This window comes from Muscardinus avellanarius, assembly GCF_963383645.1.
Source record: "Muscardinus avellanarius genome assembly, chromosome: 13".
NCBI lineage: Eukaryota > Metazoa > Chordata > Mammalia > Rodentia > Gliridae > Muscardinus > Muscardinus avellanarius.
This window is the reverse complement of record NC_137799.1, coordinates 37,124,301-37,149,888: the sequence shown is the minus strand read 5'-3', so window position 1 is coordinate 37,149,888 and position 25,588 is coordinate 37,124,301. Positions and strand designations below refer to the sequence as shown.

The 25,588-nt window shown below is 42.8% G+C and overlaps 1 protein-coding gene across 1 annotated transcript in view; it reads left to right on the top strand.

The window, feature by feature from the left end:
• The window catches only part of TDRD7 (tudor domain containing 7), a gene marked incomplete at both ends in the record, with an annotated part of 73,283 nt that extends 55,135 nt beyond the window's left edge, over positions 1–18,148 (top strand). Inside the window, 6 exons of the mRNA XM_080708580.1 lie at positions 788–874; positions 2,098–2,232; positions 4,624–4,734; positions 6,734–7,236; positions 9,770–9,930; positions 17,928–18,148. Coding sequence (XP_080564706.1) covers positions 788–874; positions 2,098–2,232; positions 4,624–4,734; positions 6,734–7,236; positions 9,770–9,930; positions 17,928–18,148 — 1,218 coding nt within the window. The remainder of the gene's footprint in view (positions 1–787; positions 875–2,097; positions 2,233–4,623; positions 4,735–6,733; positions 7,237–9,769; positions 9,931–17,927) is intronic.
• Between the last annotated feature and the right edge of the window lie 7,440 nt (positions 18,149–25,588).

The following is a 25,588-nucleotide window of genomic DNA, read 5'->3' as shown; positions in this document are numbered from 1 at the left end:
GACATATTTATATGTGTGCATATATGTACATTTTTATTTATTTCAAGGTCACTTCTTGGGTTAAATTTGCTAGTCAGTTTTGGAGAAATCTGAGGCCCTCACAGAGGCTGACTCTGGTGACGTGCTTACATGGACGTCATTATAACCCACGGTGGTGAAAACACTCTTGACATTCCTCTGTGGAGGAATTCCCGAGTGGAGGCATTGCCTTTGGAGAAGGTAGAAGCACTCACCTCAGCAGAAGGACATTCAGGCTGTGGCAGAAGGAACAGATGAAGAGACCTACAGCTGCATCTTGTTGGCATTTCATTGGCACTGATAATAACATATTTGTGTTGATAATATTTCTTTTGTTTTAGGATTAAATCTTATCTTTGAGTCTAAATGTTAAAAGATAGAAAAGAGAGCTTATGGACAGCTGGCCCAGCCTCCTCACTTTTCATCCATCTGCTGTTCTACTTTTGTTAGATTCAGCACCCCTCTTCATTAGTAATGGATGGAGCTAGAGCCTAAATAAACCATACTAACCTCTCCGCTAGCATTTTAACAGTGCTGATTTGTGAGCCGTGTACATTCGGGGAAAGTAAATCCCTGACATCAGCGAACACACAAGTGACAAGGCAGAAGTTCTAGCGTCCCTTGCACATTTGCAGTCACTGTGGCTCACAGGAAGCCAGTCCACATGTTGGGAAAGCAGTCTGTCTGCGCCGCGGTAGTCTGCTTCTAATGGTATAGCAATACACTCTTTGCTAAGAATAATAAAAGTATCTCCATTTCTGTTTTGTAGCACATGACCTCTGAGTACTTCATCTCATTACCCTTCTGTGGGAAAATCTGCCTCTTCCATTGCAAAGGAAAATGGTTACGAGTAGAGGTAAAATCATTTGACTTTTCAAATTTTATTATGAAATATTTCAAATATATACAAAAGAGGTTTTAATGCAATGGAATAAGCACACATGAACTCATCACCACAAGTTCATGAAAGAAAAAATACCTTCTTGGTCTATGCCCAGATATACTAGATAAGTATCTGTTACTATTTGTATTACTGTCAAAGTGTATGCGTATTACCTACCTTTGAGGTAGACAAAAGCTTTGAGTGTTTGTTTTCTTAGTGATGTGTAAAAATGTAGGGAGGCAAAAAATGATAAGCAGGTCTTGTGTTTAAATGATGTATTTGTTTTTGACATTATAAAGATAATTACAAAGGTAACTACTACATGAATACATGTAGTTTCTTCATTTTTGAACTGTAATTTGGTCTTTATTTTACTGCTCTATGACTGAGTTTCAAAATTTTTCACTTAGCAAAATGATAAAAATTACCAGGTTTTCTGATAAAGCTACAAAATATTGTTATCTAGCTGGGCATGGTGGCACATGCTTGTAATCCCTGCACTTGGGAGGCTGAGACAGGAGGATCGAACAGATTCGAAGCCAGCCTCAGCTACTTAGTGAGGCCCTCAACAACTTGGTGAGACTCTGTTTCCAAATAAAATATAAAATAGGTCTGGGAGTATAGCCTGGAGGTAGAAAGCCTCTTGGTTCCCCCCTCAGAACCAATACTCTCAATATTTGAATAATATATTTTAGATTAAGGGAAACTTAATGATTAACAATATATATATAATAGTCATCTAAAAAATAGATTTTACCCACTGCAAATAAAATTGGCATTGAATGCCTCATTTTTATTTTCTTATTGCTAAGATATGTTTTTCCCTCACATTTTAATATTTTAGAGAATATAACCGCATCTTCTAATCAGCAATATTTAATAATATATCAAATCAGTTTATAATAATTTATGTCTTGGAATTAGATAAATAGTAAATATTACTGTTCTTATGAATCTTACTGAATATTATTGGTTCACTGATTATTTTTATTAAGTTAACTACAAACTAGATGTTGATATCAATTATACTCTCAATATTTGAATAATATATTTTAGATTAAGGGAAACTTGATTAACACTGATAGTCTTTGTTGCTTTTAATATGCAATTTAGAATTGCAAGGAATGTAATTGCATGGAAATGTTCTGATCTTTCAGATATGCTACTAAATTAGCCAACACTTTTTGTTGTTTCAGATCACAAACGTTCACAGCAGCCGGGCTCTTGATGTTCAGTTCCTGGACTCTGGTAATGCGACATCTGTGAAAGTATCAGAACTCAGAGAAATTCCACCTCGGTTTCTACCAGAAATTATTGCAATACCACCTCAGGTACAATATGTCTTAAACCTGGAGGTTTGTCAGAAGGGGCTTTAGAACGTGTTTGTAGTCCTAATCTCTCCATTTTGATCTTGCCAATGATAAATGTCCTAGTTTGTAAAAAAAAAAAAAAATTGGAAAATTTTCAAATATGGTTGTTTACCACATTTCAGGAGTAAAACATAGTGTAGACAAGAAGCCCAGCCCTTCTTATTCAGTATTGCTTGATAAACATTTGTTTTCAAGTACAGCAAGACATTGGACTTGTGTTGTCCAGGAGGAAGTTCCATTTTAATTATTAGATTCCACTAACTTCTACACAGTTCCTGAATATTGTATTCTATGTTTTTTTTCCCATAGTTTACAGTTTCATTAGTTAACCATTCTTTCTGGAAATATGTTCATACATTTTGTTATATGATGTTTGAGTAAAAAGATTAACCTGAGCCTATCTTTGCTCTCTTTGTGAACATTCATATGATAAGAACGTTGAATTATTTCTGAATCTATTACATCTGTTCAGAACCTTTTACCACCTGGTAAGAAGTCAAGGATTTTGTATACAAATTATTATTATTATTATTATTATTATTATTATTATTATTATTATTTGGTGGTACTGGGTTCCTGGAAACCCTTCTACCTCTGGGCTATACTCCCAGACCTATTTTATATTTTTATTTGGAAATGGGGTCTCTTAAGCCAGGGAGGCTGGCTTCGAACCTGTGTGATCCTCCTGTCTCCGCCTCCCAAGCTTGGGGATTACAAGCGTGCGCCACTACACCCAGCGAAATTAGTATGTATTTTAAAAACTAAAACTATTCAATATTCTTATAACTGTAAAATGCCCCTTGACTAATATTCTACAGAAGATGCCTCCTTCCTTCAGTACTTGGTATATAAAACATGTCTGTGCTTGGCTCGGCTTCAACATTTCGCTCACTCCAGTCTCCATTGCCTTTTCTAACAGTGACCATTAGAGAGCTGCTTAATTTTATTCAAGCTTGTTCTCAAAATCACTCTGTTGTTGCTCATCCATAATATTGAAAGTTTACGAAACCTTCCTGTAAGTGCTATAGTGACTTTCTAACATCTCTGGCCTCTGTGTGTCCTGCTGTCCATCCAGGGCCAGCCTTCCCTAGACAAGTTTCCCTGGCTGCAAGGGAGGGGGCTGTGGCCCACTGCTGTCTTTCCAAAAGCCACATAGTACTACTTGCTTTATGTGCAGCACGAACAAGGCACTGAACTTTTTTTTTCTATATTTGGATTCCTTATTTGATAAGAAGACTAGTGTTAGGGGAACCCTTAGCCTCTGGCTAACATCTCCCTAAGAGGTCTAAGTCACAGTGGCAGATTGATGGTCTGTCAGCCAAAGATAACCTGTAACCCTTGTGTTTTGGCCCTTGGCCCTTACAGTATGTTAAACACGTGAATTGGTTGCCTGAATTTTAAAATTAGTATTTTCCACACAGAAATGCCTGCCTGAGCTTTTCTTTGGTAAATTAACTGTACTGAGCATTCTCCTTTATGGGCGGTGCCCTTGAGAGCTCTACAGCCTTCTCCTGGCTCATATGCTGGCCTCATCTGCCCACTCCCAACATACTCACTCCGCAATCAAAAAGTGCTCTCTCTGCACAGAGCAGAGCAGCCTCCTCCTCACCATGTGCAGCTGACACAGAGAGGCCCGGAGCCCAGAGGAAAGGACGAAAATGGGAAGTGGCTTGCATGCCCTTTACAAAATTGCCTTCATGAATTCAAAGGCTCACATGAAGCTGAAGGGATCCCTGCAGCCACTTCTTGTTGTGGCCACTCTGCCAAACCTTGGGAGTGATTAGGGAGGCAGAGAGCATTGGAGAAGATGATGCTTTTAAGTACTTGAAGGGTTAAGTTTTTTCTGTCTTAATTTTCCTCACAGTCTCCCTGAAAAGGTGAGCACAGATGCCTAGCACCTTCAAGGCGCTCAGGAGATTCTGAGTGAAAACACCTAAGAAGGAGTCAGATTTCCTCTGAATGAAACTTCATTTTAAATTGGGCTTAGAGGAGAGATCTGGATGTATGTCTCAACCCCATCTGTTTAGCTCTGTGGTCTTCCACAAGCTAGTCTCTGAGCTGTCTCATATCTGTAAAATGATGTCACAGCCTCCGTCAGGCCGCAGTATTGTGGAGTGAGAAGTGCCTGGTCCGAGCCCTGGCTCACAGAGGAGTAAAGGAATAGTGGTGACATAAATAGAGCCAGAACATCACAGCTGGATCATCAAGCCCAGAGCTGTGACTGATCAGCCATTGCTGCACTTCTCTTTATCTTGGCAACATTTGGCCTGTAGGAAAATAATACTGACATTACACATAAGTAACTATTTTAAGATGGTATCTTTGCTTTCCCGTTTGTTATTTTCTTTACAGGCTATAAAGTGCTGTTTGGCTGATCTTCCACAATCTATTGGCATGTGGACACCGGATGCTGTGCTTTGGTTAAGAGATTCTGTTTTGAATTGCTCGGACTGTAGCATCAAGGTTAGTTATCTTTCTGGTCCTGGTACGTCTAGAAAGGAATTTGGAATTGATGGCCTGAATGGCTCATGTGGTTTCTGTGAAAGAATTATATCTTACTGTAAACTGATGCTTTCACATTGGACACACTTTTATAAAATTCAAGAGACTGGTTATATATGTAGCTATAAGATATTTCATGGTTTAATTGTTTTATTATTTAAGAAGTTAGCATATGTCTACTGTATTACTTGAAAACCCTTTGTATAAATTTTCCAGTATTAATAAGGTAGCAGAGATAGTTTTCTGTTTCAGTTTTGCTTTATGATAAAAAATCAAGTCCCCAACAGAAGGGACCACGTATCTCTTGATAAATATTTCTAAAGACCAATTAACTAAGTCCCTAATTTTTTCTTGGGTAGAATGTGTGCTTTTACACTGTGCTTTGCCTCTTTTTTCTAATGTTTATTTAAACTACTCTACTTATTTTGCTAGCTCTTGTTCTTTTTCTGCACTTTCACACCTTCAAATCAAAAGCCTTGCTTGCTCATATTTCTGAGACTAGAAATGCACGATGATCTTTCTATTATTAACTGATGCATGTAGTATTATTTTACACAAACAAATAACCATGAAATGTTCTTGAGAAATCCCTTCATAATTCCTATATCATTTTAGCTAATACTGATTTTCCCTAGAGTTTACAGTTTATGATTACATGCTTAATTCCACATTATTTTATATTCTTGAGTTGTCACATGACAATGAATGTTATTTTCTCAGCTACTTGTTAAGCTCTTGAAGCCATAGTATTTAATACTCAATAGAAATACTTTATAATGGCAAATATTTTGTTGCTTTTTTTTGTTGTTATTGTTGTGTTTGTGTGTAGGCTAGGGATTGAACCCAGGGGCATTCTACCTCTGAGCTATACTTCCAGCCCTGTTTCTTATTTGGAAACAGAATCTTGCTAAATTGCTGACAGCCTCACTAAGTTGCTTACATTGGCTTCAAACCTGCAATCCTTCTGTCTCAGCCTCCCAAGTACTGGTATTGAGGCATGCGTGCCTAGAAAATGGTTAATTTCAAATGGTATTTTTGTATCATAAATATATAACTGAATTAGTGGTCATTATCTCAATAGTACTTCAGAGGATGAATTTAAGTAAACTCATCTCTCTGGGAATGTTTTAAATAAATTACCATAGATGGATAGATGGATTGCCTTGCTGGCATGTCCTGATTCTCTTGTTCCTGCCTTTCTCTTCTAGCCCTCTTTGACAAGAGGTAGTTGTGACTAGCGGTATCTCCCTTTTGCCCTTTCTAAAAGCTGATGAGAATCATTAACACAGAAGGTGGGGCAGTGTAGTCCCACTTGTCAGTGTATGGTATTGCCACGACCAAAAGAGTCTCGGTGGCTAGTAAATCAGAAGATTTCTGAGTGAAAGCTGCAGGTGCAATTTTGGTTTCTTTCTTTCCCTTTTTCTTTCCCTTTTTCTACCCAGGTTCCTCTCCCCCATGTAACTAGAGAGGGGATGGGGAGGACATACAGTAGGACCAAACATGTCTGGTGGACATCAAGGCTTTTTCCTTCCTGTCCCAGTCTGAGGGTATACCAGCCTGAAACGGGATGCTTATCAAACTTCTTGCCCTCCTCCTGAATATCTTTATTGTTGAGGCTGGCTCTTAGGCACGTGAGGGCTCATCATACTGTTCTTTCTACTTGGATTGTTACTGATTTTAAAACTTGAGTCATGATACAAATCTTTTCTCTTGATGATAATGATCTTTGGCAAGTTATAAGGTTTTCTCAGAGCTTTTAATTTTCATAAGTTTGCTGCTGCTTTGTAGACTATATGGACCAGAGTTTATTTATTTATTTTTTTGCCATGATAGATGTCTTACCTTAATAACATTTTGTAAAATTTTTTGTGAAATACTTTTTTAATATTTAAGTATTATAACTGCTCAGAATTCAGTGTAACCTGAAATTTCTTAAATTGTTTCTTTCTATTTTCCAAAGGTTACAAAAGTGGACGAAACCAAGGGGGTCACGTATGTGTATTTGTTTACTCCTAAGAACTTCCCTGATCCCCATCGCAGTATTAATCGCCAGATTACAAACGCAGACCTGTGGAAGCACCAGAAGGATGTGTTTCTAAGTGCTGTGTCCAGTGCAGTCAGCTCCCCTATCAGCAGAAATGACAACACGCCCATGTCCAGCAGCAGTGGAGAGAATTTCAAAAAGAGTGTCCCAGACGTCACCAAGAAGTCCATAGTGGACCACACCAGCTCTTTCCCCGTGGTGGAGCTGCCACCACCTGTCCACTTGTCAAAGCCTGGGGAGCACATGGATGTGTATGTTCCCGTGGCCTGTCACCCAGGCTACTTTGTCATCCAGCCTTGGCAGGAGATACACAAGCTGGAAGTTTTGATGGAAGAGATGATTCTTTATTACAGCGTGTCTGAAGAGCGCCACATAGCGGTGGAAAGAGACCAAGTGTATGCTGCAAAAGTGGAAAATAAGTAGGTTTTTTTATTCTACTCCTAAGAGAATAATCTTGAGAAATACTCTTAAGAAAAATGTGCAGAATGATTCTAAGGGTTCTTAATTTGGGAAGGGGATATTTTAAACTGCTTAATTGGGGGTTTTGAATGCAAAATAAAGCCAGTGAATTGTTCACAATTTTAATACTTAAAATGATGTAACTTATCTAAAAATCTAGGAATTGCATTTCTGTTAAAACCTAATCATATACTTAGAATTAAAGTTTTAATGTTTTTCCTATTTTTATATTATAAAATATATTTTGTGGTGGTGCACGCCTGTAATTTCAGTACTTGGGCAACTGAGACAAGAGGATCACAGGAAGTCAGCCTCAACAATGTAGTGAGGCTTTCAGCAACTTAGTGAGACCCCATCTCCAAATTATACATAAAGTAGATCTGGGAGTGTAGTCCAGAGGTAGAAGGTTCCTGGATTCCATCTACAGTACCACAAAAAAAGAGAAAAATATTTTTATTCAGAAAATAATCAGAGTTTTTTTTTAATTGGGTGACTTTTTATATAAAAATAAAATGTTTATTGTGTAAAATCTAGAAAATACAAATTAAACTAAAATCAGCTACCCATACATAATAATACCTATCAAACTATGTATGTATTTCTTCTAGTTTTTGAATGGATATTTATGTAATTGGCATAATATATAATACATAAATTTGTACCAGCTTTTTTCCCCTAACATTATGCTGTAAACATTTTTCCATGTGGTACCATTTCTTCAGAAATATTTTTAATGGCTGATTGAATATCTGTCATATGGAAAATCATAATAATAATTTTCTTATGAAGGGTTTTTCTCCCAGTCAGTATTACAAATAATATTAGTCAGTATTAATAATACAAATAATACAAATAGTATTAGTCAGTATTACAAATAATAATAGATTATTACAGTAAATAATAAATCTTTGTTTGCATCTCTGATTATTTGGTTTGGGGATGAATCCCTCAGAAAAATTACATGTGGGAAGATGTCAGGAATCTTGACATATCTTGTCAGTTGCTTTCTAGAAGCGTGCCACCTTTTTTAAGGAATGACAGTGCACTATGTCACTCCTGTTTGGCCTTAGGACTTTAAGAAGCATACTTCTTATATTTGTTTCACGCTCAAGTCTGTTTTCGCATATGGTCACATTTGGATCTACCCCTCTCCCCAAAGCCCGTTGGATGTGCTGGCTCCATCCTGGTGGAGCCCAGGCTCTCCACTTGCTGCTCTCCACCTTGTCACCAAGCTCTGGGAGATGGCACAGCTGCCTCTGTCCTGTCCTGGTGCAGTTCCCTTAGGGGTAATGAATGAGTTTTGGTGGGTTTTTTTCTTATTAATGCTGAACACAAAAGTTTGTCTTCCTTCTATAACATACACAAAGATACCCCAAAACTCAGCTTAAAAGGTTAAACTGCTTAATTTTTTACATTAAATGCTTTTATTTAGCTGGGCGTGGTGGCACATGCTTGTAATCCCAGCATTTGGAAGGCTGAAACAGGAGCATCTGGGTTCGTGGCCAGCCTCAGCAACTTAGTGAGGCCCTTTGCAACTCAGTGAGACCCTGTTTCAAAATAAAAATAGGGCTGGGGGTGTAACTCAAGTTCCATGCTCCCCTGGATTCCATCCCCAGTACCACACAAAAAAATGCTTTTGTTCTTCCTTGAGATAGCAAACATAGGCATAAATATAAAAAATTGTAACCTTTATGAGAGGAATAAAACATTTAATTTTTAACTCTCAAAATGAAAACTAGGTGGGGCGTGCTGGCACATGCTCGTAATCCCAGTACTTGACAGGAGGATCGCAGGTTCACAGCCAGCCTTAGCTGTGTAGGCCCTTCACTACGTAGTGAGACTCTGTTTCAAAATAATGAATAAAAAAAGCAGGGCTGGGGGTTAGCTCGGAGGTAGATTTCCCCTCGGTTCAATCCCCAGTACCATGGGGGGGTGTGAAAACCATAATAGCTCTCATTTTTAAAAGCACCCAACCTCTCATAAGTTCCATCTTTCTTTCCCGTGCTTTCATACATTCCCTTTCTATTAACACTGGAGTGCTGGCTCTGCTCCAGACCATGCCCTCTCAAGCACTTCTTCAGCTCCAGCTGCTCCTTCTTGTGTTCTTTCCATCTTCAAGACCTGGATGTGTACCAAACACAGGCCGTCCTCTGCCTCCCCAGGGTGAAAGGATTCCCTGGCCTTGTCTTGATCATCCTCCACAGCATGTTGCATTCTGCTTAAGGATAGTTGGTAGTTCTTGTATCAGTGTCCTTCACCAGCATCATGAGACCCATAAAAGTCTCCTGAGTGAGCAGATTCTATTAGAGGAGCCAGTGGCAAAGCAGAGAACTTTTTGAAAAAGAAGCAGCAATTGCTTTAAAAATTTCTATGACAGTATAATTTTGTATTTTCATTACCACCGCCTGTATTCTTGTAATCACAAAATGTTTCCTTACCTAAGCAGGTATTAACTTTGTATATTTTTCTCTTTTTAATCTCTTGTGCATCTAGGTGGCACAGGGTGCTTTTAAAAGGAATCCTGGCCAACGGACTGGTATCTGTATACGAGCTGGACTATGGCAAGCATGAGTTGGTCAACATAAGGAAAGTACAGCCTCTAGCGGACATGTTCCGAAAGCTGCCATTCCAAGCAGTCACCGCTCAGCTTGCAGGTAATTTCCATAGAATTTGAACTCATGCTGCAACATAACTTAAATATTATCATCTTGCAAGCTGGAGTCCCAGTAAAGGTACAATATTCTCTTTAGCATTTTTCCCTAACAATTTTTTGGGTGGTAGATTCCTGGTTTTTCTGATCATTATTATTTTTCCCCCATTGCTGAAGATTAAACTGAGGGCTTTGTGCATGCCAATTGGCACATATTCTACCACTGGGCTATGTTCACAGTTTCACAGCCCCTGCTACTAATTTTTAATAGATAAAAATATTTCAATGAACTGATGTTTCTCTGTTGAACAGTTGTTTAGCACTTTTGGCTATACTATTAAGAAAAACCTTTCAGATTTGTATACTAGCTAAAAACAAAAAACAAAATATAGATTCAACCTCAATGAGTAGAGGAAGTGCATATATTATTATCATAAAAGTTAGTTATTGCCGGGCGTGGTGGCGCATGCTTGTAATCCCCGCACTTGGAAGCGGAGACAGGAGGATCGCGCAGGTTCAAAGCCAGCCATGCTGGCTTAAGAGACCCTGTATCCAAAAAAAAAAGTATAAAATAGGTCTGGGAGTGTAGCCCGGAGGTAGAAGGACTTCCAAGAACCCCAGTACCACCAAAAAAAAAAAAAAAGTTAGTTATTGCATAAATTATATCTACACAGTGGAGTACACAATCATAAAACATTTGTGGATCCTTTTCATGACCAAGTGAATTTCCAGTTTGCATCATAACTGACAATATACAATGTGTGAAATTTTCTACATTCATACCAGTCTCTTGACTATCATTAAAATGTGAGGAGTTGGAGCTGGGGAGTGTAGCTCAGGGGCAGAGTCCTTGCCTAGCATGTATGAGGCCCTGGATTAAATCTGCAACACTGAAAAAAATATTTAATTTGAGAAGCTAATTTAATAGGTGTACAACGATACCACTTTTTAATGTTGTATTGTAAGTTTTCCTTTGATCTTATGTGAGAGAAATTTAGACGTTGGTAGGCCCCCTGTGTACACCTGCATTAGTAGCGTAAGCAGTTGGATGAAAAGCTCAACCCAGAGGCCTGCCAGCATTAGCCGAAGCACGGAGGCCTGAAGGGCTAAGGAGAGCAGACTCCGGCGGTCCGCTGGGCTCTGTCCTGCCACACTAGGGACATAGAGCATCGTGGCCACAGTTCTGCCCTGACCCCTTTGCTACCTGCAGTTTTCAAGTAATGAAAATAATTATACATTTGAAGTATTTTTTACTTATTGACCAGCTTTGACTGGAAGGCCATATATTGCCTTATTTTGAAATATTAACCATTTTCTCTGTACTTTTTTAGAAGCCAAAGGAAATTTTCATGGTAATTGGATACAAAGGAGAAATGGCGCCTTGCATATCGCATGAGCACCAGTTAGTCTGCTTTAGACTCAGAATTCTAGGTAGTTTCTTCAAATTTAATAGTTACTTTTCTTCATTTTCACTTTTAATGTTCAAGTTTTGCTAACAACACATTTTAGATCTTTGTCTGATATATATGATTGGTGCTTTAAATTTCCCTCTAAGTACTACTTTTGTTTCATTTCACATATTTTGATATCTTATATTTTAATTTTCCTTGAACTCAAAATATTTTTAAATTTCTCTTGAGATTTTCTTTGGCACATGTGTTATTTAGAATTGTGCTGTTCATTCTCTTAAGAGTTTGAGGATTTTCCAGCTATCTTTTTGTTGATTTCTAATTTAACTTCTTTGTGGTCTGAAGAGCAGACATCCTTTGACTTATTTTAAATTTGCTCAGGTATGTTATGTGCTAGAATGTGGTCTATCTTGATAAATGCTCTGTAAGCTTGGGAGCAATCATAGTCTGCTGCTGTTGAGCGCAGTACTGTCCAGATGTCACTTATGTCCAGTTGCTTTATACTGCTGTTGAGATCGGTATGTTCTTACTGATTTTCTACCTGCTTGAACTATCCTTCCTGATAGACAGGTGTTAAAGCTCTCTGACTATGATAGTGGGTTCATCTGTTCTTCCTTGTTGTTCTGTTTTTGCCTCATGTATTTTGACACTCTGGTGTTAGGTGCATATATACTAAGAATTATTACTTCTTGGAGAACTGCCCCCTTTATGCAGTGTTTCTCTTTATCCATGATAGCTTTCATTGCATTGAATTATGTTCTGTCTGAAATTAATACACCTACTCCTGCTTTATTTTAATTAGAGTTAGCATGGATGGTATATTCCCCCCCACACCTTTACTTTTCTCAATATTTGTCTTTATATCTAAACCACTTTAGATATAAAGTGTTTCTTGTAGACAACATAAAATTGGGTCTTTTTTACACTTTTATTGGTGCATTGTAATTATACAACATAGTGAAACAAAGCTATACAGATATGCATGAACACAGCACTTGGTGCTTTTCCCTCCAGACCCACCCCTCCCTGTACTTACTAGTGAAATTGGTAGTGATACCTTCATGTGTGAAATAGCATTACTGGACTGTTTCCTTCACTGGTTCTCCTTTTCCCTTTCCCACAGCTTCCCCTAATTCCCTTCCACTGCTCTACTGGTCTTTTGCCTCTTTTATCTAAAGTCCCTTTTGTTTTCTGCTTCTCTCTAGCTTCCACATATGAGAAAACACATATGATCCTTAACTTTTTGCAATTGGCTGATCTCACTTAGCATAATATTCTAGTTCCATCCATTTTTCTGCAAATGACAATTTTGTTCTTCGTTATGGCTGAGTAAAATTCCATTATGCTCTTATTATTTGATCAACTGACAATCTAACTTTCACATATATTTAGATGAGTGATATTTAAAATAATTTAAATACAGTTATATTGATAGTTACTACTATTCTCCATGTTGTTTTTGCTCTTATTTTTGTTGTCTATGCCTTTCTGTTTTGGTGATTTAACTCAGCATTTTTATATGATTCTCTTCTCTCCTTTCTTAACCTATCAAACATCTTTCTTTCTTTATGTGTTTTAGTGGCAGCTCTAGAGTTTGAAATATACAACTAACTCAAGCCCTGTAGGGGGAGGGGCTCCAGGGCCAGCCCGATGCATGTTACACAGCACTCCACCATGGAGTAGAATATGATATGCGATGTTCGAAGTCTCCTTTTAAGTAATGTTATACTGCTTCACAGTTAGTGCAGATATCTTATAATAAGAAAATAATCCCTTCCTCCTGTCTCTTATTATTGCAGTCATTTATTATGTATGCAAATACACATAATTGAATATGCATTGCTATTATTATTTTGAACAAACTTACCTATTCGATCAATCAAAAATTAAAAATTAAAATTTTTACTTTAAATTACTCATTTTATGATGTTTTTTTCTTCCTTTATGTAGATCTAGGTTTTATTTTCTTTTTCTCTAAAGAACTTCTTTTAACATTTATTCCAGGGCAGGTCTACTGGCACTAAACTCCTCCAAATTTTACGTTTCTCCTTCACTTTGTGTGTGTGTGTGTGGTACAGTGGATTGAACCCAGGGTCTCACGCATGCCAGTTAAATGCTCTCCCACCGAGCACATCCCACTATTAGCCTGGCTTCTTCACTTTTGAATGGAACTTTCTCAGGATATTCTAGTGAATTCTAGTTGACAGGTTTTTTTTTTTTTTCCTCTCAAAACTATACTCTTTTCTTGATTGCATGGTTTCTGATGAAAAGTTGGATATAATTCTTATCTTTGTACCTTTATAGGTAAGATGTTCCCCCACCTCTGTTTTTTTGTTTTTTTGTTTGTTCTTTCGTGTGTGTGTGTGTGTGTGTGTGTGTGTGTGTGTGTCTGTGTGTCTGTTACCAGGGATTGAACACAGGGACATTCTACCTCTGAGCTACACCCCCACCCCTATTTTATTTTTTGTTTTGAAGCAGGATCTTGCTGAGTTATTGAAGGCCTTGCTACTTAAGTTGCTGAGGCTGGCTGGCTTCAAATCTGTAATCCTCCTGTCTCAGGCTCCCAAGTAGTAGGATTATAGGCATGCGCCACCACACCTAATTATATCTTTGGTTTTCTAAAATTAGAGTGTAATATGCCGAGGTTCCTGGACCTATGGTTTTGTGTCTTATACTAACTTGAGGAAATCCTTAGTCATTATTAATTCGAATGTTGTTTTGTTCCTTTCTCTCTCTCTTCCTCTCCTGGCTTTTCCCAGTATTTATATATTTATACCTTTTGTAGTTGGCCTCCAGTTCTTAAGTATTCTGTTCTGGCTTTTTTTTCCCCCAGTCCTTTTTCTCTTTGCTTTTTAGGTTTGGAAGTTTCTGCTGTACTTCCTCAGGATCAGAAATCCTTCCTCACCCATGACCAGTCTACTAATGAGCCCATCAAGGCATTCTTTTCTGTTACAGTGCTTTTTATCTCTATCATTACATCTTTCTGCTTACATTAGTGGTGGGAGGGGTTGTTCTGGTGCTGGGGATTGAACCCAGAGCCTCACATGTGCCAAACAAGTGTTCTACACTGAGCTACACCCCAGTCCCTGTCTATTTCTGTTCTTTTTTTTTTTTTTTTTCAGATCTGGGGATGGAACCCAGGAGCATTTGACTTTTGAGCTACACCCCCTGCCCTATTTTTTATTCTTTTTTTTTTTTTTTTTTTGAAAGCAAGATCTCACTAAGTTACGGAGGGCCTCACTAAGTAGCTGAAGCTGTCTGCAAACCACAATCCTCAGGTCTCAGCCTCCTGAATTCTGGGATTACAAGCATGTGCCACCACGGCCCGGCCCCTGTCTGTTCTTAACATGTTGTCTACTTTATCCACTAAAGCCCTTAGCATATTAATCATAGTTGCTTTAAATTCCTGATCTGATCTTTTCAACATTCCTGCCATATCTGAGTCTGATTTTAATGCTTATTCAATCTCTTCAAACTGTGTGTTTTGTTTTTGCCTTTCAGATTACAGGGTTTTTTTTTTTCTTTTTTTAACTGTGAAAGATCATACAAATGTAAGAAGGTAAAGAAACAGAAAACTACTCGATTCATTGCCAATGCAGATATGTGCCTGTTTGTAATTTTCGTTTTAAATTTTTTATTGGTGCATTGTAGTCATACATCATAATGGGATAAAAGATGGTGGAGACATGCATGCACGCATCACCCATAGTTTTTTTTGCTAAAAAATGGACATGATGTCCTGGGGGAAAGGCATTCCCATCAACAGATACTTAGCAGCGTAGTGGCAGGGCGCATGCAGTCAGGGTGCCTGAAGTCCTGTGACTAGCTCTGAGTCGGGCCAGCCTACGCCCCTTCATCCGTGTTTCTCAGGGTCACCCCACTTGGGCAGGGCAGCAGGCAGCACTTTGGGTGGCTCCATTTTCTCTCCTTTCTTAAACTATTAAACATGTGGAGCTCACATGAGTGGAGCTCAGTCATTTCCTTCTGCCAGGTGGATTAGGCTCTGATGAAACCCTAGCAGGTCAGGCTCTGTGAAAACTGTTTCGCTTGAGGGCAGGATTCGTTAAGAACAGATGGCTCTGGGACTGTTTCTGTTTCTCTGGTACTCACTATGAGGACCTGGAGGGAGTTAATACTCTTAGAAAGCTAAAAAGGAGTAAAGGGACCACAAGTGGGTCCTGCTGGAGTTTTAGCTCTCAGACTTGTCCACAGGAGCCTCCAGCAGTTGGGCAATCAGAATTTAGGTTCCCTGCCCTGGCACTGGTCCCTAAGGTCTCTGGTCATGGGTTTGTGGTTGTGACTTACTGTTTCAGCCTGTCTCTCCAGTTTCAAAGGTAGCAGATTGCCCTGTGATCTCACCTCTCAGGGTTATTTTTTGTTTTTCACTGACTGTTAGCACAGAAAGCAATTTAGGAATTTCTTACATGCCAGGCCAAACCCCAGAACTTCTGCCAGCCACGCTATTTACTGAATTCTCTCCCTGCTAGGAGAGTTGCCATTACAATAACTACTGCACAGAACAGGAGACTGCAGTTCAGAGGAGTTAAGTATCCTGCCCAAGACTGCACAGCCCAAAACCAGCAGTCTGCTTCTCCAGTGGACGCCTTTCTTCACGGTGCCCTTCCTTCTCAGGGTGAAAAGTGCAGTTTAGAAGTCAGTAGACCTGCCAAGCATGGTGGTGCACACTTGTAATCCCCACACTTGGGAGGCTGAGACAGGAGGACCGCCAGGTTCGAAGCCAGCCTCAGCTACTTAGTTAGTGAGGCTCTCAGCAACTTAGTGAGACCCTGTTTCTAAATAAAATATAAAATAGGCCTGGGGGTATAGCACAGAGGTAGAAAGCTCCTGGGTTCCACCCCCAGTACCACAAAAAATAATAAAAAATAAAAAAAAAGAAGTCAGTAGACCTGGATTCAGTCTAACCCCAACATATTTATAGAATTACCAGTCAGTCCCTGCCTTCCCTACATCTCTGAACTAATGCATGAATCAAGTAAACAAGTGAATATAAAATCCATTTGTACATTAAAGCAAGTAGCACAAATGCAGTACATTTCTTTGTACACTTACATGGACACACAGTTTTGCTGTGTCTTCGTGTAAGTGGAGTCCCATGTAAGGGTCCCCTCTGCAACCTCAGCTCCTCCGCCAGGCCTTCTTTCCTCAGCCAAGCCTTCTTTCTTCCTTCTGACTTGCTCCAGTGTAACCTCTCTGAGCACCAGATTTCTCATCTTGAAGGGAGGAGAACTGTTAGTGTATGTGGTGGACTGTGTCTCTCTTGCTCCAACATAAGCATCTGCCAGAGTGACATAGAGTGAAGTGTCACGGGCCACTATACGCATCACTTTGTTGTACTTGATTTATACCTAGCCAAGCCCTGTGAGATGTGGGGCTATCCCTAGATCCAAAGAAATCTGTGGAACCTACGTGGGAATCTACAAGGTGTCCTGAGTATAAAATTAGAATATTTTAAAGATTCTCCAGGAAAATTTGGATGACCCCTTCCCACTCTCAAATGGCATCACTGCTGCCTACCTCCCAAGGCCCCCGTGAGTTGTCACTTCCTTGCCTCTCATCTTGACATGGGCATCCCTTTGTAGCTGCAGAGTGTGGCGTAGCTTTCAGCTTCCTGTTATCACATAGGTGGTGACACCTTGCTGGCCAGGCCCTAGAAGGGTTACCTTATTCTCTGTTAACTAACATGGCTCAAAAATTGGCAGGGCTTCTGGAGATAAAATGAGTATTTCTAGGCTTCTCTGGTGAGAAATTCTTAATAAGACACTCTACTCACTATGTAGATAGAAAATCTTCTAAAACTGCATCTAAAACTTCCAGACCTTCATTTTCTTGGGGCATAATTTTAGTTTGTCTAATCTAATATATGCGGGCCTGATTGGTATTAATTTAATACCATTTCTTAAACAATATCTGTTGTTATTCCAGTTTTGTTTTAAGATTTTATTTAGAATTCTCTAACTTGACCTCTTAAGTTCCAAAATCATAAAGATTTAGAGATGCATGAGGCTTAAAATTCACCTCGCCAACCAGTCTCCTTCGTGATGGGAAAACTGAGGCCCGAGAGAGGAGCAGACAGAGGGAGAGCCTGGAATAGTAACTGAGTCTCCTGACTCTAGTGCAGTGTGTTCTCCCTGGTGCTTTCTGTGGTTTTTAAAATTATATCATAAGTAGATCATACAGCAGTGCAGTTCTTTAAAGTGTATTTTGCCCATCAAGAAAACAAGCTTTAAGAAGAATGTCACTAATATTAATATTCATATTTTATTCCCCCTGGATACCTCAAACTCTTTGTTCATATCTACATATACTTTATATATGGGAAATGTGAGTAGTCGTAATTATTCATCTGGTAACATATCAAATCTTAAAGGAAACGCGTGTGGGGGGGGGTAAAGGCTCATAGAAGTGAAGAGGAGGGGCTGCCTGATGACTGCTCAGCAGCTGTGTGCCAGCTCAGGCATGGCTACCCTGGGATGCTCATGGCACTAGGATTGACTGAGTGGCTTTCCATTCAACTGGATCAAGGGAAGCATGTTGGGCCCTCAAGCTCCCCTGACTCCTGTCTTTCTCCTAGGAGTGAAGTGCAGCCAGTGGTCGGAGGAGGCTTCGATGTTGTTTAGAAATCATGTGGAGAAGAAACCTCTGGTGGCACTGGTCCAGACGGTTATTGAGCATGCTAACCCTTGGGACCGGAAAGTAGTGGTCTATCTCGTGGACACATCGCTGCCAGACACTGATACCTGGATTCATGATTACATGTCACAGTATCTGGTAGAGCTTTCGAAAGTTAATTAATCACTGCTTCTGAGACCTTGACAACTAATTTGAGTTTTTAGCAATAACAAAATGTAGTAGGCTTTAAAAAAACATCTTTCTGCTACATGGCTCTGACTGTTGTGAAGGGTTGAAAAGAATATGCTTATGTTTGATGAAAGATATTTCACAAGTTTTGTTTTAACAGAGTTGACTTTTCAAAGAAAATTGCACTTGAATTATTACTATAATATTAGAATAAAAATGTTTATCAATATGAAAACTGACTACCTTATAATTACTAGGCCATATGATCTTAAGAGGACAGTCCTTTTCCATCAATATCTTCCTTGCAATGCAGAGCTCTTCTCTAATTAAATTGAGGCTTTTCTGGCTTTAACCTGGTGTAATGGTATGTCCTGAAGCAGATGATCCCCAAAGCACATGAAGACTTGTCCTGAGCTGTTAGCATGTTAGCATTGCCGTAGAAGCAGCCCAGGCAAAACAGGCACACCCCTCTCTCCAACTTGAGTGACTTCTCGTTGCCAAGAGTTCAGACTCGAGACCCCTGCCTTCCACAGCCCCCTGCCCAGCCTTGTCCACAACAGCTGGACAGATACAGCCATGGTGGACCTGTATCTGGCTTTTGGCCTCCACAGATGTTCATCATTCATATGGATTCACAGGACTACTGACATTCCAAACAAGGTTCGCTCCAGTCCAAGCAAGCGTATTCCATTCCCTCCACCTGCAGTTCCTTCTCCCTCAAGAGTGTTAGCTCATGGCATCGTGCCCGACCTGGGGCTGACCTTGAAGCCTTCGCTGGGGCCCTTTTCTACTGCTCTGTGCTGTAACTATGTCCCTCTAATGCCCCTGTCTCACTGCATTTTAGAGTAGTATACAATTAGCTATTTGTGTACCCAACCCAACTAGATGGTAAGCCCCTGGAAAGAGGAACAGGCTTAGTCATATCGTTTGTTTGTTTGTTTGTTTGTTTGTTTGTTTGTTTTGTGGGGTTTTGTTTGGGAACAGAGTCTTACCAGGTTGTGAGAGTCATGCTAAGTTGCTAAGACTGATCTCAAAATTTCGATCCTATTACAGCCTCCCAAGGACTGGGATTGTAGGTGGGTGCCATCACGACAGGCTTTAGTCATGTCTCTGTCCAGACATACACTGGCCAGTATTTGACAACCAAGGTTCTGGTGGGTATGAAGGTGAGCCCAGATATGTATTGTCAGACAGCGTGCATGCTGTCCATACTCCACGGATACTGAGTTCTTGAGCTCACTCACTGGGCCTCTGTGGCTCCTAGGACCCTGTAGGATGGACTACACACACCACTGTCTGTGTCGCTGACAGCAAGCAGAGAGGCGCCTCACACCCTCAGACACTCATCCAAGGGCCGTTGGGCAGGTTGTAGGCTTTAGCATTGGTCTTAAGGATAAGGTCTAAAAAGGGGCGCTAGACATGAAGAAGAAATACTGAAGATCTTTCAGAGTTTTAAGTTAGAGTTATTTGAGCAGACAGCATAAGTACTGAAAATAGGGGAAAGAATGAAGTCAAGTCTTAATGTCTAAGGTGATGATCCTTACCCAGGTTGAGTGGAAGATTAAACATACCTTTGTAACTCAGAACTAGGAAAGAATTCTTAAACGGGACAAGTAGTATACAAAAATAGAAACATTGATATGCTGTAGTAAAATTGAAAATACCTGTTCATCAAAATTTAAGAAGGTGAAACATGAACTGGAGGAATATACTTGTGGAGTGAGTAAATAAAAGACTAGTCAGAAGAAAAATGGGCGACACTGTTGAACAAACACTTCACTGAAGAGAAAATTCAACTGGCCAATAAGTATAAAAAGGTATCACACATTAGGACACCAGAAAATCCAAGTTGGAACTGCAATTAGCTACTCTTACTTTTGTACCATAATGGCTAAAATGTTTCGAATTTTGCTAATCCCAAGTGGTGTTAAAGATATGAAGCTGCTGTGTAAAGCATGCCATGCCTTTAGAATAGAGTCCAGGCTTCTCTAAAAGTTAGGTTAGGCCACCCGTTGTCCCCACACGTCCTCCAGCATGTGTATGCCTGTGGAGGGAGACCCTGACAAGGAAGGTTCACAGCAGCTCCATTCATAGGAATTAACCTGATTTTTATTAATAGTAGAGTGTGTGTGCATGTGTGTGTGTGTGTGTGTGTGTGTGTGTGTGTGTGTGTGTGTGAGACAGACACACCAGGGCTTGAACCCAGGAACATTCCATCTCAAAACTATACCCCCAGCTTTATTTATGTACCTTCGTTCCTTCCTTCATTCCTTTGTTTTGAAACAAGGTCTCTAGGTTGCTGAGAGGCTGGTTACATTGCTGATGCTCTCCTCAAACCTGTGATCTTACTGTTTCAGCCTCCCAAGTACCCGTATTACTGGTGTTTGTCACCAACCCCAGCTAAAATGGGTTTTTTAAATTGTGATGTATTTATATGATGGAAAACTACAGCAATGAAACATGGGTTGATGCAGAGGTCAGGAAAGCAAGGACAAATTACTTACAAGGGTCAAGAAATAGTGTCTCCAGGAGGGAGTTGTGACTCCGGGGGACAGGCTACTTCTGGGATGCTGGCAGGGTTTCTTTTCTTTTTTTTTTTTTTTTTTTTTTTTTTTTTTTGGTGGTACTGGGGTTCCTGGAAGCCCTCCTTCCTCCGGGCTACACTCCCAGACCTATTTTATATTTTTGAAACAGGGTCTCTTAGGCCAGCATGGCTTCGAACCTGCGCGATCCTCCTGTCTCCGCCTCCCAAGCGCGGGGATTACAAGCGTGCGCCACCACGCCCGGCGTCTGGCAGGCTTTCTAATAGTTGGTTTGCACTTTAGAATTCAGGAAGCTACAGACATCTATACTGAATGTATTTAAATGTTTGAGCTGATAACACAAATGTTTAAATTTGAATTTTATTAAATCCCTATTTTATTTATAGATGGCACATACCCCTTGAAAAGAGGGTTCTCTTAGAGCTGTGAAAGTTTTGTAATACAGAAATACGCCTTTGTGGAGATATTTTAATGAATATTTCTCATTAGTAATCTATACATTGATTCTGTTAGGGTTGATTCTATTAGGGTCTCCCCCACCAAAAACTTCCCCATAAATGATCCAAACCAAGACGTTTCCCGATGTCCCTAAAAATTCCTCTGTGTGAGCCATTTGTTTATCAAAATATTTAAAATTGGGGTTTGGGTGGAAAACAGCCTTTTTGAGAAAGGAGGATTTTTGTTGTGGTTACTTCAAGTCGTTATTTTGGACGCCTCATCTGCTCTTGTTACAGGGTAGAGAGAATGTCTTGGATCTTGGGTTGGAATGACGTGCTCACCCAGTGATGGTTATTAAACCTTGGGCCCCTGCCAGACCTGGCCGGCTGGGCTTCTGGGGAGATGGGGCAGATCGCTGCTTCAGTCAAAGGAGGCGGAGGTGCAGCCTCCACGCCGGCTTTGCTCCGTCACTGGTGAGGACCTCCGGAGCCTGCCAGACCCTTTCCCAGAGAACGCTCCATGGCGTAAACTTCCCGGGACAGTGGGGAAACTGAGGCCCGGACCCTGGACGCGCACTCCCTGGGCCGAGGCCGGCTCCCGCAGGCGGGTGTGGCTCAGGCCGGGCGGGGCGCGAGGCGGGCGCGGGGCGGGGCGCGGTGACAGCGCAGGGCCCGCCCCGTCCCACCGAGCCCGCGCCGCCGGCCCGCTCGCAGCCGCGCTCGCCCGCCGCCCGCCGCGCCGCTCCGCTCCCGGTAAGCCCCCCGGCCGCCGGGGCCCCTCGGGCCCAGGGGGCTCCCTGTCCCCCAGCCCCAGCCATATCTGGGCAAAATATTCAGCTGTCGCCGCCGCCGCCAAGAGGACCGAGGGTGGCTCCCTCTATAAATAGCCGCCGCCTCGGGTTGCCTCCGGGTCTGGGGAGCCCTGTGGGGGTCGCGCGGCGCTGGCCGGGCGCCCCACCTCCGCGGGACCCGGGCTCTGCGAGGGCGGCGGCGGGGGCTGGAGGCCCGGCGCCCGCGGTCCAGGTGCGCCCCGGGCGCGGCCTCTGCGCCCCGAGAGTCCCGGGCGATGGGGGGCGTCGGTGCTCCCGGGGGCGCGGAGCCCGGACAGCCAAAGTTTCCCAAACTGCGGGAGATGACTTGGTTTAAGGCGCCGCGACGCGCGCTGCGCATCCAGGTGGAGCGGGAGAGAGCCTGGAGGCGGGAGTCCCCCCACCCCGGATGGCCTGGGCAGGGCCCATCCTCCTCGGGGCCTCAGTTTCCCCAGTTGCAGGGCGAGGTTGGGTTCCTGCGGTGGAGCTGGGAGCCGGCAGTGAGCCCGGCAGGGTGCGCCCTCCACCGCCTGCGCTCCCCGCACCTGTTCACCGGCCGGGGCGCGCGGGCCGCAGCCGCTCACAGCCGCAGAGGTTACAGAAGTCGGAGTCTCGAGCGATTCGAGTGTTTCTCCGATCTCTGGATCACACCTGGACCCCACTAGAGCCCTCGGAATAGCCTGGGCGGACGCCCCGGGAAGTGGGGAAGTGCACCCTTGTGCTGGCGGGTATCTCTGCTGGGTAGCCAGCACCGCCTCGCAAAACCGCCAGCGAGCCACACCGCTTCAGACCCGAAGAACTGAGCGGGGTCAGGAGTTCCAGTCCGGTGCTCTCTGGCCTCAGTTTCCCCGTCTTCTGAGGCGCGCTGCAAACTGCGCAGCCCCGCTCCCTCCTCCGCCCCACCCACCACTGCCTTTGCCGACTCTCTCTCTCTGCTTGCTTGCTCGCCCTCGCCCTCGCCCTCACCAGCTCAGACTCTTGAAAGCACCTGGCCCAAGTTTTTCAGTCCGTATCCGAATCGCAGAGCCAGACCCTGAACTCAGGTGCTGGACCCTCAGCGAGACCACCCGAGGGCTCCGTCTTTCGCCCCAGGTGACCGCCATTTTGTTGTCCGTCAAGGGCCTCAGAGCCCCCTGCTCAAGGTCACGCTGCTGGACATCAGGTCTGCGATCTCTGTCTGAGCTGCGCAGGCAGGTCTGCAGGCAGGTCTTGGGGTGATCTGAGCACCCCATCAATACCCGGCTTTTGCTGATCTCCTGCTCACCAGAACTTACCCTTGCTTGGGTAATAGCGCCCTCATTCTGAAGGTTAATTTTTGTTTCTAGTCCTTCTAGCTGTGTTTTCTCTAAAGCCATGGCAAGGTCTCATAGATAAAAGCAATTGGGGAAATGGAGCCAAATCGTACAGTTCCCATCAATTCGAGCCACCCAGCAAATAGGCTGCAGTCTCTCTGGTGTATTATCAGGAGTCTTACAAACCCAGGGCTTAGGCAGTCAGTGGCCCCTGGGCTCCCAGCAGCCTAAGTGGAAAGCCAGTGTCTGCTAAATATAGCCTCCACCCCATCTTATCAGGGGCTCACACCTTCTCCCTACTCCTGGGTAGGGTGGTTTCCTGCAGCTCAGTAAAACTAGAAAACAGCTCTGAGAATGGAAGGCTACTGGCCTGGAGATCGGACCCCCGCCCCAGCTGCCCACCTAGAGTGACCGTGAGCAATGACCAGGTGGCCAGGATGGTCTCTAGTGGACCTGGAGTCAAGAGGGAAGACTGCCTAGCAGAATATGAATGAAATCGAGGGCATTGGGCTGTGAAGAGTGGGAGAAGGGGCTTCCCAGAGCCAGGTGGGCAGCAACAGTCACTGCAGAGAGTGGGAGGCCGGCCAGAACCAGGAAGAGGCCGCAGGAATTGGCGGGGGCGGGGGCAACTTTGGCCAGGGCATGCCTGAGGATCCAAAATTAGGATCTGCCTCAGTTTCCTCCTCCGTGCAATGGAGTTCCAACCACACCACTGCATAGGGGTTGCTGTGGGGATTGAGACGCTGTGGGAACTGAGCTGATGCTGGGAAAGCCCTCAGCCCAGAGCCCATACCTCGCCCTGGTATTCTTTGTGTTAGTGAGGGACGAAGGTTGCAGCTGAAATACAGGCAACCTCCAATTCCTTCTTTCTCTTTTTCACTTTAGTGTGTGTGTATACGCATATGTTTGTGGTACAGGGATCTTCTATCTTTGAGCTATACCCCCAGCCATATTTTATTTTATTTCATTTTGCGGGTCTGGGGGTGGAATCCAGAGGCATTTGGCCTCTGAGCTACAAGCCCTGCCCAATTTTTTATTCTTTATTTTGAAACAGGGTCTCGCTGAGTTGCGGAGGGCCTCACTAAGTAGCTGAGGCTGCCCGCTAACCCCGATCCTTGAGTCTCAGCCTCCCAAATGCTGGGATTACAGGCATGCGTCAACACACCCAGCTTTATTTGTTATTTTGAAACAGAGTCTAAGCTGCAGAGGGTCTAACCAAGTTGCCAAGGCTGGACTTGAGCCTGCAACCCTTGTCTCAAGCCTCCCCAGTACTGAGATTACAGGTGTGCATCACTGTGCCCAGCTTCCAACTCTCTAAAAGCTCAGATGAGAAAGGAAGGGAGAGGGAAGGTAGTGGGGGCCAGGGTAGAGAGCAAAGGGAGACAGGCACTTCTGAGATAAGGAGTATGGCTAGACGTGAAGGACAACCCAGGAGAGCGCAGGACCCAGGGTCTTCCTTAAGGACCTGCTGCCTGTCACAGGCTCTGCAGGTGGCCCTCATCCGCTGCAACCAGGCTGAGCAAAAAACGGTGAAATGAAGCAGAGCCCGTCTGAGAACCTGTGTCCCCTGGCAGATTTCAGTATCTGAAAGGAGGGTGGGGATGGCTGGTCTGACCGTGCCCAGGGGCCTTCTGTCCTTGGCTTATTTTTGAAATGACATCATCTATCAATGACTCCTGCTGTGCCCAGTCATAATGGCCTTTTCCAGTCAATGTTTTGATTTTTAGTCTTACTAATGGACCAGCCAGGCTGCCAACATTTCTAAAGAGGCCAGCTCACATTCTCCTAAAACCAGAACACCAGATAGATCAATTATTTGGTCACTAGGAGTCATTATCAGTTGAAAGCCACGGCCTGCTTCTATGGCATAATATGAATTAGCACATTCATATTCTAGAGCCATGTCCTCCTTTTGGTTTATAAAACCTTCTCTGTGAAGCATGATAGGGCCGATTCTCTTTGCTCCTAATGATAAAGAAAGAATGTGCTGAGTGGGGTCAACCCAGGACATGGTCTGGAAGCTTTCCTCGGTGTTGGGAGGTGCTGGATCTTAGCCCAATCTGGAAAAACTAAACAAACTCAAGCATTATTTCTTTTGTTTCTCCTCTTAAGTCATTTCACAAAGATGAGCTTTTGAAAGAGCTGGACATTACCTGGCCTAAGAGGGAGGGATGGGGAGACAGACCTCACCCCCATGTTCCTGTCTCAGTTTGATCCCAGGGTCCCCAGCCCAGGTACCACTTACCCTGTAACTAACAGGATGGGCCGTCCCTAGAGATGACGGTGGCGGGTGGTGGGCTGTGACCACTGGGTGTTTGCTCCAGTGTCCAGAGGAGCCAAGGGAAGCAGAAAT